Here is a 21696-nt window from a genome sequence, read left to right as displayed (position 1 = left end):
TAAAATTGAATGTACCAGTATCAAATATGCCTTTTTTAAACGTAGATTTAACATGAAATTCCGGTGATCGCCATTCTCGAATTTATCCGTTATGGCTGATATTAATGTTATCAGATAATAAAGGACTATGTATGTATGTATGTATGTATGCATGTACGTATGCATGTATGTATGTAGAACCTTTCTCAAAAAGGGTGTAATCTCGGCATATTTCACTATATCGGCACTTTAGTCATTGTGCGTGGTAGTACGTCAGAACGTTCAAGTGACGTAAAACCCAAAAGAATGACACTTTATACAATCTCTACCAAAATTTCATCTTTGCCCAACAACAGATAACGTCAGCAAAACTAAAATTAACTTCGTGAATTTTTCCAATACAAGACTGATATTCCCTATGTCTCTTCCAGGGACACCGTCTGCGATTACATTATCGGTCCGCGTGTTGAAGGGAGCGCCATGAAATGCTGATAGCAAGATATTTCTTGATTCAAAGATAACTATATTGATTTACAACAAAGAGGTTTTTGTAGGACACGCAAGCAAAAGTAAATATGAGATTGCTGTTTATTCTCTTCCTGTATGGTAAGTCATGCTGTATGTATGTATGTATGTATGTATGTGAGGCCGTGCGGGCTGGAATCCTACCATATTTATTAGGTTGAGTTAGCTACCTCTGTGCATCCTGGGGCTAAACACTTTATTCTATTTGCCTTGGTTATAAATAGCCTTCATATATTGCTGCACCTTCCAAAATTTAAACCAAATAAAATCGCTTTGTTTGACTCATCGACTTATCAAATCGGTTCAGTGTTTGTTTGTCAGTATGCAAATTATTTGTTTTGTGTCTTACATGTTCAGGAAGCAATTTACTGTATTACTTATCTGAGCTCGTAAATACCTTTTACTGAAATTTATATATTTCAAAGACTTTGTATTATTCTTTTATCGTTAGTAAGTCTTGATCGTGACGCCAGAGTTTCCAACAATTTCCCAGACAGTGCAGTAATGACCCCATGCGGGATTACTTTTGCAAAGGTCTGCTGAACATTTTTTTTTTTTCATTTAACATTAGAGAACTGCATTTTCCGCGGGAAAAATGGTATACAATCTTTGAACCAGATTTAGATGTACATCTCGTCAACTTCAAATCAAGTCTTAAAGGTTTTGAAATAAAGAAAGAAAATTACACTATACTATCTTTAAAAAGTCAAGTAAAAGATGATTATTTTTTTTTCTTTGGTTTCTTTTGTTTTCTGCTTCTATAATCGGGGCTTAGAATATCAGAAATTTGTTACCAAGATATATTCAAATTAATAATGATCTGATCAAGGAATAATTAAAGCTTTTCGAAAGTCAATTTTTGTCCGCGTTCAATAAAATTGTAAAGGCTAGGTATCGTGCCATGGAGGCAATATAAATATTTCTTCATAGATCATAGGAATATTTAGTTGTGCACAAAATAGACGCATTTCATTGTGTCAAAGATCAAATATGTATTAAAAAATACAATGTGCGCATCCTATTACTGATTCTTCTTTGGAACTTTGGCTGTATTGGAAGATAATTATTATTATTATTATTATTATTATTATTATTATTATTAAAAGTGCTTATTTTGAATGCTTTATTATTATGAATATTATGTATATGTAATATGCATGTACTAGAAATTGTTGCGATCTGGCAAGAAATTGATTAGTGTATTTACCAATTACGAATTAGAACTTTAACTTTCTTTTTGCGTTGTGTCAAATACGAAGTGCTTTCTAAGCGTCAGGAAGGTGAGAAAAACAATGTTACAATGTTCCGTTTCCGTTCTCTTCGTAACTGTTATTGAAAAGAAATATGTTTTGAATAATATAATCACGATTGTTACTTAACCAGGACTGTATCTTGCGGATTTCACTTCTGGCCAGAAATGTGATGACATTGACACGACCGCATGCTTACTGCTCCAAACTTCTAAGCCGAACTTGTGTGCAGATTTGTCGGTTGCACGGTCTACATGTCCAAAGTTTTGTGGGTTTTGCCGTACGTATGATCCATTATTGCAAAGTTCACACCACTACATTTCCTTGTTTGTTTTCATTTGGCTCTGTAAGTTTGAACTATATATACAACATTATAGGGTGTATAAGACCTGATCACTTCAAAATAAGCACTAACGACACAAGTTGTTAAATGATGCTGGTACACGATCGTTGCAGATGGATTTTTCAGAAACTCCCTAAAAGTGGAAAGTAACTTACCAGTTAATAGTTCATATATTGAGACAATTTGATCGTAACTACATTTACAATTGTAAGATTTTCATTGTATAAATAAAAATCATAAATACATTTAGACACTTCAAGAAATTCAAATTTCAGCGTCCAAAATATACCATCTACTATAAAGATTATCGTTCAGTCAGACTTCAGTACTTAACATAAATTGTAAGAAATACTATATCAGACAGTCTAAAAGGAAAATCATTGAATACAAAATAACAATTCAATAACTTTTATGCATTAAAAACAATGGAAATAACTTCATGCAAATGTTTTTAGAGAGAAGGGATATACATTTACAGACTTTTACAATGAAAGTGAAAAATTATGTCAACTTGTTTTCAAGACTATACAAAATAAAGGATTGATCAAATTTAGTTGTTTTCAGAATACGGTTTCAGGGAATGCAAAAGTTGATTTGTGGACAATTAAGCATGAGCAATACAATGCAAAGTTGTAGCAAATTGCAGATTGACAGCTTTTATTCAATTACGATAACACTGAAATAATTCCCACCTGTCCAGACGATAAGGTAGTTTAAAAAGTACATGAAAATGGAACACATTTCGTATTTGATGCTAGTAAAGACCTAAAATTGAAATTGCTTATCTTTACAGTACAGCTTGAAGATCACATAAACTTCGTAAGGTCAGTTTACAATTACTCAGCAAATACAGACATATAATTTATATGGGACAAAATTCAGATCGACACCGCTCTTCGAGACTCGATATATGAAGCATAGGCAGCAAGCAGAGTCAGCTATAGGAATGACACTGTTTGACATAAATCTATTCATGTGTATGAAATGATTGAAGAAACTTTACAAGTGTTAAAAAAATCACATATTTTTGAAAGTTTTCTGCTGGTTTATGATAAAAGCTTTATGATAAACGTCTTCCTAAGTGATTACTGTGGAAATATTAATGAATTAATTGCACACACAAGAATCGGTACGAAAAGATTTCGGACAGAATAAATATTTTAGTTGTGCATTACAGCAAGGACAAAACAATTTCAGGGTAAACTGTTATTCCAGACAAAATGAAAAGGTAAATTGTTGAAACTCTCAAACATAGCAAAATGAATAAACTTTCTTTTATTAAGAACTGAATATCCCTCTTAGCTTAAAGTCTTGTCTGAGATGTACACAACGTTTACCTGACGTTTACAGGACATCTCACATTGGGTGACGAAAGTACAACACGTACATGTCAGTTAATTAGCATTGTTATGTATATCTATAGATTGGTAACTCCTGGTACATGATTTTATCTTATTTTTGTATGTTTTTTTATTCATGATCGTGAACTGTAGCAATTTCCCATTATCATTACTTAGTTTCATTATTAATGAGCTTTGTATGGTTTTACTATACATTGTTCAGTATATCCAAAGCTATATACAGGTCTATCTGTTACTTTTGTTATTTCTTCAACTTTGTTGTGCTTAAAAAAAAATTTAGTATTGCTAGTTATGAGTTTTATCATTTTCTCTAGATTAATTCATTCTGATGCCAAGTTATTTGCATAACCTGAAAAATCACGACTGCTCAATGGTATGAGTTATGTGCGTTATAGTTCGCACTGCATATTTTTACGTAACTGGCTCCTTTATATACCCGTTAAGTGTTGACTGGTTCGAATGTTGCCTTACGTATTTCTACCATAAAAACTGGAATATATTTGTTTAGTTGAAATACAGTCTTCTTTGTCTATGACACCACAGGTTTTATATGCTTCAGTCTTCATACTATGTACACTTGTTCAACAATTTAGCTCAGTGCGTCGGTAAATACTTATATGCAATACATTTTTTTTGCAGAGTATTGACTTATATCTATCGTGGGTTGACGTAACGTGCAAACAAAATGAGTTTATTAGCTTGGCGGTTTTCATTGTTCATGACATCCCGTAGTGTGCGTTCATCTGGTGTCGATGATCGCTAAATTGTCTAACGGGCATTCCGCTAACTATATATATATATATATATATATATATATATATATATATATATATATATATATATATATATATATATATATATAGTATGTATATTTGATTTAATTATATCTGATTTAATTGTTTGTAAGTTTTAAAATCTTTTTATTTTTTTAAAATTTCATTATATGTCACAATAATGTAGTTCTGTTTGCTAGGATCTCATACATTTTCAAGAAAATAGTTTGACCTTGACTCGTCATTTTAATAAACACCAAATATTGACATAGAACCTGACAGCGATTCAAAATTAGTAGCAACCACGTAAATAAGTTATATTTTCTTTCAAAAATGATTGGTTGTTGTCGAGGTCATGATGGGACTACGTGATTTGAGATGTAAATAATTTTTTTTATTATTTCTTAGAATAAAATGATTGGTTTTAGTCAGGGTCGTGTTAGGCGTACGTGATATAAACACGATTTCGTAACTTGGTGATTTTCGAAACTTCGTTTCAGAATTCGATATAACCTTTGTTTTAGAGAAATTCACTCAGTTATTCTCTTACACCGGAAAGTGTCTGTTGTGTCGTTTAAAATTATTTCAAATTATTTGGATTCAAAAGGACTAATTCTTTTTTCCTGTAGATATACGTGTGCTCATACGAAATTCCTGAAAAAAGACATCTCTTATAAAAATTTATTCGGATCTCCAAAACAGGAGTGATATTTATTGTGTTTTACACGGACCTGTACTCAACCATACTGCACCGGATACAGCACAGGTCATCGCATTCAATCTTGGATTTTTCGTCGGGACTCGAACTTGAAATCATTAGAACATTTTATTATTAGGACTTCTTCAATCTAATTTTCCTAACCGAATCGGATAACCGCACATCTTGTTATATCATGACGATGGTGAATTCAGTGAACGCTAAGAAAAACATCATCACTTTCTATCTATATATTTTCGCTTTACCAAGTGGTGGAGATTTCAAGCAATTTGAACATTTGAGCATTTTGCTAACGGTTAGAGAAAACTTCTGACTTATGTTTAGCAAAGTTAGAATTTAAAACGTTTGCAATGTTTGACCTAAAAGATATTCAAGGTGGAGGGGAAAATAATTAATATAGTATTAGCACAGTATTATGTGTGTGAAATTTCCTTTTGCGCGACCGTATACAAGTTTGCAAAATAGAACTACACCGTACGTTCGAGCATCCTTGTTCCAAACTCCTGAGACCAAGCTTACTGAAAACCTCGGACACCCTTAAGTCATGCCAGTAATCACCCAGAATATCCGGATTTTCTGTTTTACTTTTTGTATTCTTTAAGCATTCACGTCCCATGTAATTTAGCATATTCTGTATTTGGCATTACTAAAAGATTTAAGAGTAATTTTTCGGAGATTCTATTTACTTTTCATATTTATTTTAGGGGCGCTCTAGCATTTTTATCAACATTCTGTTAGCGATTATTGGAAAAGCTAACACTCAGATTCTTTGTGTTAGTGATACAAGACCTATTTTATGCGTATTGTGCTTTGCAGTTGTGACCTGTTTAACTTGACTTTACCTAAATTACATTATATATCCCATCCCTTTTTCCCAAACCAAAAGCCTGTCTAACTCTTTTTTTTTTTTGTTAAATATACTGCAGTGTTCATCGGCAAAGGATCCGACTTTGAAAGTTATAGTTTCAGGCAGTTTATATAGAATATAAACAGTATAGGCACATATACCTGTCCTTGGGGAACCCCAGACATTTCAGATAACTCCTTACCTTCAAGCACAACTTTCATCATTCCCCAATTTTGGAACGAAATATTGACTTCGTGATCAGTTTCACAAGTATCCTACCCTTAATAATAAGCAGTACATTGTTAGCATTTCTCTTTGCGTTCGTATCAATGAAAAGCCACGATGAACAATGAATATTTTTTCAAACTTTAGAATTCCCAACCAATATCAGATCAGAGCTCATACAATATAACTAACTTCTGCTACCCTATTTATTCACTTTGTACGTGAAAGGAATGTTATAAGTCTATCAGATTATAGAGCAATAATAAACCACAAACAGCATTTGTGTCAGATACATCTTCTTGTCGACTACATTTAAAAAATCAATCCCAGAAGTCATTTCAACACTGTCAGGAAACTTTATTGTAACTTGGATGATGACTATTTCTGAGCTTTGTGTCTTGTGGCTTCCATGTTTTACTGTTCACTGTTGCCAGAATATAATAACTATGGTCCGATCCTAATTAATAGGTACTTCGTAGGTACATGTAAAAGTGCATTTAGCTGTTAACGTTTAGTACTAATTAAAAAAATATGTGATTCAGCTAAATTTGTTATGACGCGTTTAAAATAATAAAATGATTGTCATTTTTACAGAACTTCATCAAAATGTTTATTTATTTTTATCAGTTCTCTCCTTTCCAGCTACCATACTGAATTTCTGTTTGAAGATGATTTTGTTGTTGTTTTGGGATTGACGCCATTTTGCAGAACGCGATTTTTTATACATGGCGGACAATATATAGCACAGCATTTGTTATCCACGCAATATTTGTATTATATACTATATGAGCATGTACGTGATCATGACAATAGACTATTGAATTGAATTTTATTGTTTCAAATTATTATTCGATTGGGAGCTGAAGCCTTAAAAATTAAACCCAATAAACACCAAAATAAATGCGATAGAGTCGCCTGGCACGCATATATTTTATTATCTCCAGCTACTAAAAGGTTGTTACATATTCCAAATAGAAGCTATGCAAAGCAAAATATCAAAAGTATCAATATGGAATAATATGAAAGAATTGTGCAAAACTATAACAAATATTAAATCGACCCGATTATGCTTTCGGTTTTTAATATTTTGCAAATCCTTATGCCAGCTGCACGATAAATCATATTGAAACTCAGCAGATTTTTCTCAGCAAGTTTTTTTTAAGTGGCAGGGAATCCTATGCTATGGTGCAATTGCTATTACCGGAGAACTTAAATGATGAAAACATTAGATTTTAACTGTCTTATTTCAGCTCCGACTTGCTATAACTGCGAATCTCCCACATTACATCCCATGAGTTGTAACGTAACTGCAGTTTGTGGTGATAATGAGGTACATACATACATACATACATATATATATATATATATATATATATATATATATATATATATATATATATATATATATATATATACATACATACACACATATACATACATATGCATACATACATACATACATACATACATACATATACATACATACATACATACATACATACATACATACATATATACATGCGTACATACATACACACATACATACATACACACACACATACATACATACATATATATATACATACATATACATACATACATATATACATACATATACATACATACGTATATATACATACATATACATCATCATCATCATCATCATTGGCGACTCGGTCTCGAAAGACCATGCGAATAGCGCCCTTGGGGTGTTGTCTGTCTCTGTTGGCAACGTCTGCTGTGGCTGTGCAGGCCTATACGTGAGTGACAGTCCCTACTGCAGTTGGTGCAGACATACTGGGAAGTCTGCGTTACTGTGGTTGTTGTTGCGTTCTTCTTTCTCTTACGTTTCTCTGCCGCCAACTGGCCTCTCCTCGCATCAGCGACTGATATGCCATTGTTTACCATCAGTCTCCAGGTGCCTCGGTCCTCAGCCAGCTCTTCCCAGCCATCGGGTGAAATGTTGCATGCCTTCATGTCCCTCTTGCACACATCTTTGAAACGGAGTCAGGGGCGTCCGACTCTTCTCATGCCAGTGGCCAGCTGTCCATATAAGATGTCCTTTGGCAGCCTTCCATCCTCCATGCGTCGGACGTGACCCAGCCATCGAAGGCGGCGTTTAATTAGCAGGGAGTACATGCTGGGGGTACTTGCACGCTGCAGGATCTCGCTGTGTGGAACACGGTCTTGCCAGCTGATTTTCAGGATGCGTTTTAGGCACCGTATATGGAAGGAGTTGAGCCGGCGTTCTTGCCTCATGTAGGTACTCCACGTCTCACTTCCATATAGAAGGGTGCTGAGAACGTAGGCCTGGTAGACTCGGACCTTGGTGTGCTCTGTCAGCGCGTTGTTTTCCCAAACCCTCTTTGTTAATCGAGCCATGATGGTGTTTGCCTTTCCAAGCCTTCTGTCCAGCTCCATATCAATCGAGAGAGTGTTGCTGATGGTTGACTCTAGGTAGGTAAAGTTGTTGACTGCTTCCAGGGTGACACCGCTGATTTTGATTGAAGGGACAATGGTGGTATCTTGCACGCTGACATTTGTTTTTTCCAAGCTGATTGTGAGACCAAACTGCGTGCAGGCAACAGCAAAACGGTCTCCCAGTCTCTGGAGGGCTTCCTCGGTGTGGGCCACAAGAGCTGCGTCATCTGCAAAAAGCATCTCCCTGATGAGCACAGCTCTCACTTTGGTCTTTGAGCGCAGTCGTGCCAGGTTGAACAGCCTCCCATCAGACCTGGTGTGTAGATATATGCCATCTGTGGACGTGTCGAAGGCGTAGGACAGGAGCAGGGAGAAGAAGATCCCAAAAAGTGTTGGTGCCAGCACACAGCCCTGCTTCACACCACTGTTAATTGGGAAGGAAGTTGAGGATGATCCATCATACAGGACTGTTCCCTTCATATCTGCATGGAAAGAGATTATCATGCTGAGGAGTTTTGGGGGGCAACCGATCTTACTCAGAAGTTCAAAAAGGCCCTTCCTGCTGACCAAGTCAAAGGCCTTGGTGAGGTCGATGAACATCATGTAGAGTGGTTGACCTTGCTCTCTGCTCTTCTCTTGGAGTTGTCGTAGGGAGATCATGTCTGTCGTCGACCTGCCTGCTCTGAAGCCGCACTGTGATTCCGGGTACACACAGTCTGCCAGCAACTGCAGCCTGTTGAGTATGATGCGGGCATACACTTTACCAACAATACTCAAGAGCGAGATCCCTCTGTAATTATTACAGTCACTGCGGTCGCCCTTGTTTTTGTAAAGGGTCACAATTGTGGCATCACGCATGTCTTGGGGGACTACTCCTTCCTCCCAGCAGCGGCAAAGTAGGTCGTGCAGTGGTTTAATCAATGCTGGTTTTCCACGTTTGATAGCTTCGGGCGGGATGCTGTCACTACCTGGTGCTTTGTCGTTTGGAAGGCAGTCGATTGCTTTGCTGAGCTCCTCTAAGGTTGGCACTTTGTCGAGCTCTTCCATGGTTGGCAGATTCTTTATGCTGCTGAGGGCTGCATCAGTGACTGACGTTTCTCGTGAGTATAGTTCTGAGTAGTGCTCCACCCATCTGGCCATCTGTTGCCCACGGTCTGTGATCTTCTCTCCCGTCAGGGATTTCAGGGGAGCGACCCCTTTCACTGTAGGGCCTATAGCCTTCTTGATGCCACTGTACATGCCTTGGATGTGTCCGGACTCGGCACTGCGTTGGATTCCTTCACACAGTTGTTGCCAGTACTCGTTCGCACACTGTCTAGCAATGCGTTGGGTGTTACTTCGGGCACTTCTGAGAGCAGCAAGCGTCCGTTCATTAGGGCATTTTTTGTAAGCTATGAAGGCTTTTCGTTTCTCCTCGATTTGTGGTTCCATCCTTGATAGGTGTGCATTGAACCAGTCCTGGCTGGGTCGTTCCTTCTTGCCAAACGTTGACATAGCTGTACTGTAGATGGCACCCTTCATGGCGTTCCACTTGGCTGTAGCGTCATACTCAGGCAGGTCCTGGAGAGCCTTGTTCAGGGCAGACACATACTCCTCCACCTTGGCAGGGACTGACATCTGTGCAGTGTTTATGCGAGGACGTCCTTTTGGTTTTGAGCGGTACATACATACACACATACATACATACACACACACATACATACATACATACATACATATATATATATACATACATATACATACATATATACATACATATACATACATACATACATATATGTGTATGTATGTATATATATATATACATACATATACACACATACACACATACATACATACACACACACATACATACATACATACATATATATATATACATACATACATACAAACATACATATACATATATACATACATATACATACATATACATACATACATACATACACATACATACATACATACATACATACATACATACATACATACATAAATGCATATACATACATACATATACATACACATACATACATACATATACATACATACATGCATGCATGCATGCATGCATACATACATACATACATACATACATACATACATACATACATACATACATACATACATACATACATGAGACTTTAAAGAATATAGTATAGTTTACACTGTGCAACTCTTTGTTTAGTCTACCTTCACGGTCACACCTATCCATAACATGGCAGTCTGTAAGGGGCCGTCCATTTAGAACCTACGCATGTAGGAGGAGGAGGGGGTAACCCAAATGCATACGCTTGCGTATGGGGGGGGGGTCTACTGATCATGTACGTACGCATAGGAAACGGGGGTGGGGGTGAGTAAAAATTCGATAATAGTTTGTCTAATACGTAGCCTGTTCGACTAGGTTCAGTCGGCGTTTGAATTTTAGCGGACACTAGACAAACTTTTGAAAGTTAGGCAGCTTATTTCTTTGCTGCAGCCAGACATTCAACGTCGATGGACTATTTGTGTTATTAAACACGTTGATATTATTAATCCTTTATCGTTTCTGCGTGGATTAAATATAGGCCGTTCTATGGCATTCGAGGGGAGGGGGGCGCGTCAAGCGTGCATACGCGGGGGGGGGGGGGTAAAAAGGTACGCATGTGTACAGGGAGAGGGGAGTGGTCAAGCTTTGCCAGATTTTTGCGTACATACTAAATGGATGACCCCTAAGCCCTCTTACGGACATATTGACAAAGCATACACAAAAGATGAATGGAATTGGTGATAGACAAATTTCAAACTTTCCAACACTCCCTTTGAATGATGATCATAGGCAACATCAACATCAAATGCACCGAATACTCATCTTGGCTGTTAGGATTCTAATGTTTAGTTCAAAAAGTACATTGTTTATGTGAGATATAAAACCTAAGTTCATCTTTTACTCGTTATAATTTAACGAACTTCCCACATATCAAGTTATGTTGCGTTATTGCTATTTGCTTTTTATTTGTTCCTATCCTATTCGAGTATTAAAGATAATTCAACCGTTCTTCTGATTAATATCAATAATGACTGATGTATACGCATGCAATATGAAATATTAATAATTTTGAACTCATTTATTGTAATTTCTTCCTGAATGAAAAATAATGTTTGTCACTTGGCACTAGCAAAATCTTCAGCGATGCTAAGAACACAAAGAATGTAACCTTTCTGTCTTCAGATCTGCATGTTGAAGGAACTCAAAGCATCTGATAGACATCACGAGTACATCATGATGTGTCAGAAAAAAGAGGTGATTCAAATCTATGTCTGTCCTATCTCTCTCAAATACGTGTATACACAGTCACACATCACATACACAAAATGATGCATACAAGCATATATATATATATATATATATATATATATATATATATATATATATATATATATATATATATCGCATACATTAAAAATAATACGGCATTTAAAGTGTTGGTATAAAGCAATTTGATATACCAATTCTAATAGTATATCAAATTCTGATCCGCCCATGGCGCAGTAATACAAATATATAAATATTCTTTCAACTGCAGGCCTATCGATCAGCGATGAATTTCAACTCAGTAATCATTAATGACGTATGAAAATAATGATAAAAAGTATTAATAGTCCACATTTTCTAAATTACTTTAACATGGCACACAATTTCATCGCAATCGTTTCTTTTTTTCCATTCACTTCTCCCATCTCATGCATAAGGGGCAACATACGCAGAAATACGGAGTAAGAGAGAAAAACAATTTGTGTTGGATGAAAACCTTAAAACTGATCTTACACGAAGTAACCTAAAATAATATGGTTAGTTGTAACATTATGTTCAGTGTTCATAATATCAATGATACATATTTGCAATAGCCTGTCGACACTATAAGTTAAATTTGTCGGTTACGAGGCACACATACTGTAACGTATTTAACGCATTATTGTTGTTGTTTCTTTCACCTATTATAATGCTCCAAAAATCGATTATTATTGTTATTATTATTATTATTAATTAAATATCAAAAGTTCATATGGCGGCTCATTTTAAAGCCTGTGTTCTATCATCAACTATCAGTCAGCAGTTACAGTTAATAACATTAACACTTTAAAACCTTAAAATTTTAAATCATCAAAGGATTGAGTTAACATGCAATTTGAGTCCAGGCTGTTATGATCTTTGAGCATTCGCAACTTGAACATTATGTTAGTTAGATAATGATATCCTGCGGACGTTTACCTGCTTCCTCTGAACCAGTAAAATATAGGCTATAAAGTGAAAGACTGAGAAAATTTATTTGATATGTTTCACTTGAATAAAGATGAGATTGATTGGAATAATGAGAAAGTGGCATTTTATTGTCATTTGCTTGACAATACAAGTATGTTGTGATTTTTTTTTTTTTTTGATCATTGATGTGGTTCTGCACTTTATTCACAATCACAATTAAGCGATGGTGGCACCTTTACCTGATGTATGTTCCTCAAACTGTCTTTCTAGATATTTCACGAAGTGTTACACATTTGAATAAGCCATACTTTGAACTGTTCGGTGCAACAGAGCTATAATTACACAAAAATCTTAATATCTAAAAGATATCATAACCCTATTATCTGGGCTCTCAACTTCCGGGAAACGTTTGCGAAACATATTATTCAAACATTATACAGTAATCATGTAGTCCCAAGGAACGTTTTTATTATGGTTTTCAATACAAATTGTAATACCACATGGAAGAATTTTAGAACCAAATAATTTTTATGTTTTGCCTTCTGCAAATAGTCCTAATTAATGCAAAATCTATTGAGATGGCACACAAATAAATCCTTAGCAAACAAGGAAGAATATCTAATCACGTTACAAACTCTGATACATTTCATAAATAGTCGGATGAACGGCACAATTAATGCAGACAAACGCAGATTTATATCAGGTTTGGATCAAACTCAGCACATTTTTTAAATTTTAGTTTATTTTAAATCAAAAGACTTTAATCATAGGAAGAACAGATGTATGTGCCTCTGTTGTCAAAGCACCGAACTGTAACTAACATTATAAAGAGTACAATGTGTGTGTGTTTGTGTGTGTGTGTTTGTGTGTGTGTGTGTTTGTGTGTGTGTGTGTGTGTGTGATACCTTCCTACGATCTCGTGGGTTATTAGGTATCATGGTAATCCACGTTTTGGTATTTTGTCTCCGGATTCCTGACGAGTGTATTATTTTTAAAATATTCCCATGAATATCACTATTTCTCAAATAGAATCTATATCTTCTTAAAATTGGTATCACTGTAACACGGTTAACCAATATGTCGTATGTTAATGTCCCATGATATTATGCAAGAGTTAGATCACATAATTACCATATTTGTCCAGAACCAAGACATCGAACCTATGGTAGCAAATAAGAGTCAAATTCAGAACTATTGCCAACACTTGATTTTTTGTGGCATTCGCAATTGACGGGTGTTGACTTTAAAGCTTTCTTGTGTATGATTTATTCGTTTTTATGATAACACTGGGAGTCGTTTAAACAGTCTGAGGTTGGCATGCACTTTCATTCTCATGTCGGTTGTCCATTCTCTGACAATCCCAGCGCGCTGCTCTCCAATCACAGGTGGTTACAGATGATTTCGCTGATTTTCTCTGATAAGTTTATCTTGGACGATACAGGTAGTAGAATTAGTGCCATTGAAGTAGCATCTATTTTTTGAGCTGATTTACAATTTGTGCAACACATTCATCAGTTTCCATCATTAGGTCAAGTGAATGTCATCGTAAAAATAGTTTTGTTCGGTCTTACAAAGATATCAGAGTAACTCTCCTTGCAAAAACTAGGACCTTCACGTCTGTTTATGGATCGTTTCCCGAAGTGATCTGATTTAAACAAGGATTTAAAAGCATTTGAAAGCAGAGCAAAGAACAAGAAATATACACAAATCATACCTTAAAGGTCAGAGTTGTATTTAGTTACAACCGATCGCAAATATATATATATAATTTTACGGCTTGCACTCGTCTTCATAGCAATCTAGTCCAGTAATAGAAAATATATTGCGCCAACTATATGCCATTCAATGGAAATCACATGGAATGTTAAATATAAAGGAAGTAATCCAACTGGAAATGCTGAAAGAGAAATAGTTCCTTTGCTACCACACTTTCGACCATTTCCTGTTACACGTATGACAGTCTTTCTTTAGAATGCAGCATGATAATATGGTAGATTTGTACTGAATTGAAAATACTTTTAAACACAACGACAAACCATTCATTTAGCAATACGTCTAGCATATTGTTTATCAATTTAAACGGTATAAAACGAAACTGCATTTAAACTGATGAAAAATATTTTTCTTTTAACCATTTAGTGGATCTTTGGAATAAACGCTCAACATTAACTATCAATCACAGTAGTTACGCATAATATTATTAACATTTTAAAGTCTACATTAAAACATCAACTATCAATCACAATAGTTACAGCTGATAACATTTACATTTCAAAGTCTACGTTAAAACATCAACTATCAGTTACAATAGTTACAGCTGATAACATTTACATTTTAAAGTCTACGTTAACATCAACTATCAGTTACAATAGTTACAGCTGATAACATTAACATTTTAAAAGTCTACGTTAAAACATCGACTATCAATCACAGTAGTTATAGCTGATAACATTTACATTTTAAAGTCTACGTTAACATCAACTATCAGTTACAATAGTTACAGCTGATAACATTTACATTTTAAAGTCTACGTTAAAACATCAACTATCAGTTACAATAGTTACAGCTGATAACATTTACATTTTAAAGTCTACGTTAACATCAACTATCAGTTACAATAGTTACAGCTGATAACATTAACATTTTAAAAGTCTACGTTAAAACATCGACTATCAATCACAGTAGTTATAGCTGAAAACATTAACATTTTAAAACCTTAAAATCATAGATCATCAAAGGATTGATTTACTGTGCAATTTGATTCCAGGCTGTTATGATCTTTGAATATTCGGAACTTGTTCATTACAATGGTTACATTAAAACGAACACAGATAAGGATATTCGGGTGAAGTTAACCAGCGTCCAGAGAATCAGTTGTATATTGGGTAGAAAGTGAAAACATGAACCGATAAGAAGAGGTCAGATATGTGACCTTTTGAATATTCACATGTCTATGATGAACTAGGAGGAAAAGATATAAACTCTAGGAATATGTACATGTCTAAATTATCTGTCTATGATGAAACAGGAGGAAAATCTTTGAGTGATGTGTCATTATTTATGCGTGGAGTTCTTGGACTATACGAAATGCGTTACTGTGCAAAATATTAAGCTGTATTTGGTATAAAAACACATAATACATTAAAATTTATTTATCTCTCAAGGTTTGCGACGGCTTAGGGTTCGGTTTTCCAGCGTTCGGCAAAAGGGATTCGGAAATATCGCTAGAGTCACGAGATATTTCTATCACGTGCTGTAAGACGGACCTGTGCAATATGCCAGTTGTGTCGACTACATCCCCAAGCACAATTACAACCACAGGTATGTACAGATAGACAAGCGAACGGTTCAAACTGAAACAGAAGAACGGACAGACAAGCGGACAAAGCGACAAACGAACAGAAAGATAGATTAGTAGACTGAGCGACGTACTGACGTATGGGTTGATGAATTGGTGGAGAGATGCATGCATATCTGATAGTGTGCATACATACATAAATACGAAAAAGAGGTAGTGAATGGGTACATATAATATAGGAAGGAAAATTGTGTGATAAATAAATATATACTTACTTGTTTTTGAATATATGCATGTATACAGTTCCATGTTAAATGGTCTCGTGCCAATAGTTTGGACTAATTAGCATTGAGCCAGGAGGAGATGTAAAAGATATCATTGTTATTTTCATAACCAATATTGAAAATGTAGCAATATGTCAGTCACATGATTAGGTGCCGCGATTCCTCTGTCCTGGATTACGTCTTGGAGGAATAGTTTTCATTTTTTCCTATCCAATACACTTTCATTGTTCGAAATATATTATCATAATCAGTGGATCGATAGAAACTTTTTTCTAATATAAAATGTTAGTGTCACTTCTGCATAGAGTTACAATAAACGTTTTGACCAGTGGAAACGATGAATGTAAGAGAACTCGTGCCGGAGTGGATATGTAAAACGTATGAGTGCAAATATCTCAAATGAAAGCTGCAGAAAATTACTGTTGCTAAAAACAGCAGAACCGTTTCAAGTACGGCAACGGTACTGAGTATTGGATTTATAGCACATATTGATGTAACGCAGTGTCATAGACATAAGTTTCTTAATGAATGTGTATAGCTTGCAAATGGAAACCAAAATGTTACGAATAAAAGTTAAAAGTCGACAAACAAACGAGATATTAATTTCTCATCATTATCGTTTTATATATTTCTTTGGAATATCTTTCATATCTCCCATAAAAATGAAGGTTGTCTGATTTTAAACCATGTCTTTGTTTGGAAATATTGATTCAAAGGCAATAAATACGTTAAATAGATTGTACTTTTAAATTATAAGATACAAATAATAAATATGAAAGAAGAGCTAGTTCGATGCATACTTATACGAACCCAAATCGTCGCACGGCATAAGTTTCATTACACTCAGATCGATGACGGATTCAAATCGTTGTACGTTGTAACTTCCAATGGCCGATTCCACTCAATTGTATACAAAAAGGCGAATTTTGGATGGTTTGAACAGCATACTTGTAAAATTAATCATTATTGAAAACTTAATTTCAAGGTCAGTTTGAATAAGACTATTATATATTCTATACGCGTTTGAGGCTGTGTTAAGTGTAAGTTTCATACCGAAGTGAAATGGATCCGCATTTCAAACTTTAGATTGCATGTCAGGGATTGGTCTTATCGCTTTGATGAATACTGTGTTTGACAGAGGAGATGTCTTATTGGCTTTTTATAATAAAACGATGAAATACAGTTTGCCACTTTTATTGGACCTTTTGAACATCACGTCCCTCTTGAACATCACGTCCCTCTCTGTGCGGTGAGCTGTTTAACATGAATACTGATGTATTACCCCTTAAGTACAGACCATTATCAATGATGTTACAAACATACAATTTTCGGTCTAGTATACTTGGGTTGCTAACATCTTGACACATATACCTATAAAAGGCTTCCAATATTTACCTTTAATTAGCAAGGCATAATGGGGCTTCCAACATTTACCTTTAATCAGCAAGGCATAATGGGGCTTCCAACATTTACCTTTAATCAGCAAGGCATAATGGGGCTTCCAACATTTACCTTTAATCAGCAAGGCATAATGGGGCTTCCAACATTTACCTTTAATCAGCAAGGCATAATGGGGCTTCCAACATTTATCTTTAATTAGCAAGGCATAATGGGGCTTCCAACATTTACCTTTAATCAGCAAGGCATAATGGGGCTTCCAACATTTACCTTTAATTAGCAAGGCATAATGGGGCTTCGAACATTTACCTTTAATCAGCAAGGCATAATGGGGCTTCCAACATTTACCTTTAATCAGCAAGGCATAATGAGGCAAGTTCAGTACATAACCTATTGATAGATGCTGAAAGCAAACCCGTTTCTGTACTATATATATATATTGACAATATTTTGTTAAGACTCAAAGAACATTTTTAACCTCCAGACACATTTACAATCAATAGCAAAATCCCTAACGTTTATTTAACCTGCACATTTCAATAGCCTTCTTATAAACATTGTATGTTGTTATGACGTTTAAATTTATTTGAGAGGGGTTATCTTCGTAAGGTTTCTGTGATTCCTCATTTTTAAAACTTTTAATTTTACCTTTAGTTGGCAGCATATAGCCACTATTGTGATGATGTGCTGGAAAATTCACCTTCGTACATACACACACTATAAATAGCTGAACAATATGGCTGCCAATCACGTTATGTGGGAAGGTCTATACCGTTTTGTGATTTTTGTTGCAGTGCATTCGGGACAGGGACTTTGTCGAAGAGATATCCTATTTATCGTGGACAGTTCTGGCAGTGTGGGGACATCGAACTTCAAGCAGATGTTGAATTTCATTGTGAGCGTGATTAGCGGGGTAAACATCGGTGTAACAGAAAACCATATAGCCATGATAACTTTCAGCACACAAACACGCTTGGATTGGAATCTTAGTAAGTACAGCGACAAACAGGCGCTTGTCAATGCTACGCTTCATATCCATTACGAATCCGGTTCGACCCATACGGCAGAGGCGCTACAGTATGCTCGCACCCAAGTCTTCACTCCATCCGCCGGAGATCGCCAAGAATTTCCAAATGTGGCGATTATTATGACAGACGGACAGTCAAATAATCCAAACCAAACCGCGATTGAGGCGGCTGCTCTGCAACACGTTGCCAAGGTGATCGCTATTGGCATTGGGTCAGGCTTTAACACCCATGAATTGAACATAATAGCCACTGATCCTGATCACCAAAACGTCTTCCTCTTGAGAGACTTTCATGAGCTCCAGACTTTGCTGACAAAGATTCGATCTGTTCTGTGCTAAGTTTGTGAGGGACTGGTAAACCTAAATGAAATGAAAATGCTAAAATCTACTATCTCCTACATTTTCTCTAACTTACCAATGTATAATTTCAAAGTAATTCACATGCCAACAAATGTGCACAAGTTATTAATTCACATAAGCTCTTGATGCGTTTCTCGTCACATCAAAACAGTCGGTGTAGTAACACGTTCATATAATAAAAATGTAACGCGCAATGGGTATATCTACCATGCGAATAAAATACATTCTGCTTGAGTCTGGCTTGAGATCCAACTTCACACTCTTTCCAAATACTTCAAGACAGTAGTGGTTGTCAGTGAAAGGGTTCTTAAATGCGGAACTATTGCAGATAATTACATATAATCACATACATGAAGGCACATCACGAAACTAATTTCACACTTGCATGGGTTTTCTTGCTTCACAATTGCATGACCGATCGGTAAACCATTCCAAGTCGAAGATTGCTACTTTACCCCAACAAGACCCAAACACTTACAACAAAGAGTTATTCCTATCTCAAATTAATAAACATTATAACATTAGAATATCACGAGAATTCATTTTGTTAAGAAATCAGAGGGTCCATTTTACGAGGCGAATCCATGCTACTGTACTGTTTTGTGAATACTGTATTTTATGGCGCTTACTCCTTGAAATTGGCTAATTACTCGATTTGAGAACTATCGTCCAATAGCAGACTTCATGTAGTCAACATTTAATCACTAAATCAATCAAAGCTATGAACGAAGACATCGATACAAATAGCATATATCCTGGATTTGTTAGAATAAGTGTTGAATTGAGAGAAAAAATTACAGTACAATAAAGGGAAGTAACACTGGTCTACAATTTTTTAGAAGTCGTCTGTTTCAGAGATAAATTTATTATTTGTTACGGATTTGGATGTGTTGAATTCAAATATAACAATTAAAACAACTGACTGGCTATAGATATTTAAGTTTTTACATATTACGTTTATGTATATTGTGTAGATAATAAAGTTTTAATCATAAATTGTAAAACCTATTTTCGTGGTTTTCTGGTTGCTTTATTTGATAAAATTTTACCTGTCCTGTTTATGTAACACTTTATAATAAAAAAAAAACATTATGTATGTATAAGTATATATTTTAGACCTTATTCAGTGTCTACTCAGCGCTTCCTGGCTTGTCTCTTGTATTCGTTAAACGGAGCATCAGTTTTCACTGTCCAGAAATAGCCTGAAAGCATTGATAGGCTCCATTTGCCCTGATAGCGTTTCTCCATTGTTGCAATTTCCTGGTGAAATCGCTGTCCGTGCTCGTCGCTCACTGCTCCGCAGTTCGGTGGAAAATAATCTAGATTGATGTGCAAACAATGTATCTTTAGTGACGTGTTGCAACCAAGGCTTATGTATGCCATGAGGAGGTTTTCCACCAACTCCCTGTAGTTGTCTGCCTTGTTGTTTCCGAGAAAATTTGTTGGCACTAACTGGAAGGCTTTCCATTCCATCTTGTCCTCGCCACGCAGTACACGGTCAAATGCATCATCTCGAAGAAGTTCACAAATCTGAAGACCAACAAGGACACCTTCCTTTATCTTAGCTTCACATAACCTTGGAAATTTTCCACGGAGGTACTTGAAAGCCGCTTGTGTTTTCTCCATGGCCTTGATAAAGTTCTTCTTCATAATCAGCTTGATGTGCAGGGTGGTAACAAAATCTGTCTTGATTCCAAAAGTGGTGAATGTTGAACACTTTTCTTCCCAGGCTCCAATGACTGTCGGAGTGGCCAATCTTTCTTGATGTAGTGGGAATCTCTCGCACGACTATCCCATTCCCACTACTATCCCATGTTTATCCAGTCTGCAGACCAAGGAAGAAAGCAAGAACCTTCAAATAGCCACAAAGCTGTCATTGATGTTGTTTATGCACCTCAAAATTTGTTTCATGTTTTCATAGCTTTCCTTCATATGGACTGCATGACCAATTGACATTGATGTCAAAACATTGCCATTATGCAGCAAAACAGATTTAAGACTCGTCTTCTATGAATCAATGAACAGTCTCCACTCATTTGGATCATGAATGTTATTGAGTGCTGCCATCACACCACTGATGTTGTTGCAGGCTACAAGATCACCTTGCATGAAGAATAATGGGACAAGATCCTTTTGTCGATCACGGAACGTAGAAACCCTAACATCACCCGCCAGGAGATTCCACTGCTGTAGTCTGGAGCCCAACAGTGCTGCCTTACTCTTTGATAGTTCCAAATCCCTGACAATGTCATTCAGTTCACCTTGTGTTATTAGGTGTGGTTCAGAGGAGGAGGATGGGAGAAAATATGGGTTTTATGACATTGATGGTTCAGGACTAGAAGTTTCATCCTCTTCCTCTTCCTCGTCTGACTCAAGTGAGACTGATAATGGTGCTTCAGGAACCTGTATTCCTTCTCTGTAGGGTACTGGGAGTTTAGTTGGAATGTTTGGATAATGCACAGTCCACTTTTTCTTTTTTGACACACTTTTCCCAATTCGAGGCATCATGCAGAAGTAACAGTTAATAACATAATCTGTTGGTTCTCTCCACATCATTGGCACTGCAAAAGGCATAGATTTTCTTTTCCTGTTCAACCACTAAACAGAAATGTGACCCTTTGCAAAATCAAGCACTGACAAATAAGAG

General features: G+C 36.0%; 1 protein-coding gene across 1 annotated transcript; it reads left to right on the top strand.

Moving 5' to 3' along the window:
- Nucleotides 1-422: 422 nt before the first annotated feature.
- LOC149790500 (matrilin-3-like) lies at nt 423-19283 on the top strand. The gene is made up of 6 exons (XM_089971394.1): nt 423-585; nt 1888-2034; nt 7272-7351; nt 11651-11722; nt 15847-16003; nt 18457-19283. Exons 1-6 carry the CDS (start codon nt 555-557, stop codon nt 19026-19028), a joined length of 1059 nt encoding a protein of 352 aa, XP_089827520.1. The 5' UTR covers nt 423-554; the 3' UTR covers nt 19029-19283.
- Nucleotides 19284-21696: the final 2413 nt, after the last annotated feature.

The sequence above is a fragment of the Sinohyriopsis cumingii genome, chromosome 10 (assembly GCF_028554795.1).
Source record: "Sinohyriopsis cumingii isolate HCF-2022 chromosome 10, ASM2855479v2, whole genome shotgun sequence".
In the NCBI taxonomy this organism is placed as follows: Eukaryota; Metazoa; Mollusca; class Bivalvia; order Unionida; family Unionidae; genus Sinohyriopsis; species Sinohyriopsis cumingii.
Note: the sequence above shows the minus strand (reverse complement) of the source record. Positions and strands in the feature narration are given on the sequence as shown.

What these genes read in the sequence shown, in the direction of transcription:
- LOC149790500 (XM_089971394.1), top strand. Translation starts at nt 555, where the DNA reads ATGAGATTGCTGTTTATTCTCTTCCTGTATG. An exon ending in CAGTTTGTGGTGATAATGAG is followed by an intron (nt 7,352 to 11,650) that starts GTACATACATAC and finishes TTCTGTCTTCAG; the next exon opens with ATCTGCATGTTGAAGGAACT. An exon ending in AAGCACAATTACAACCACAG is followed by an intron (nt 16,004 to 18,456) that starts GTATGTACAGAT and finishes TTTTTGTTGCAG; the next exon opens with TGCATTCGGGACAGGGACTT.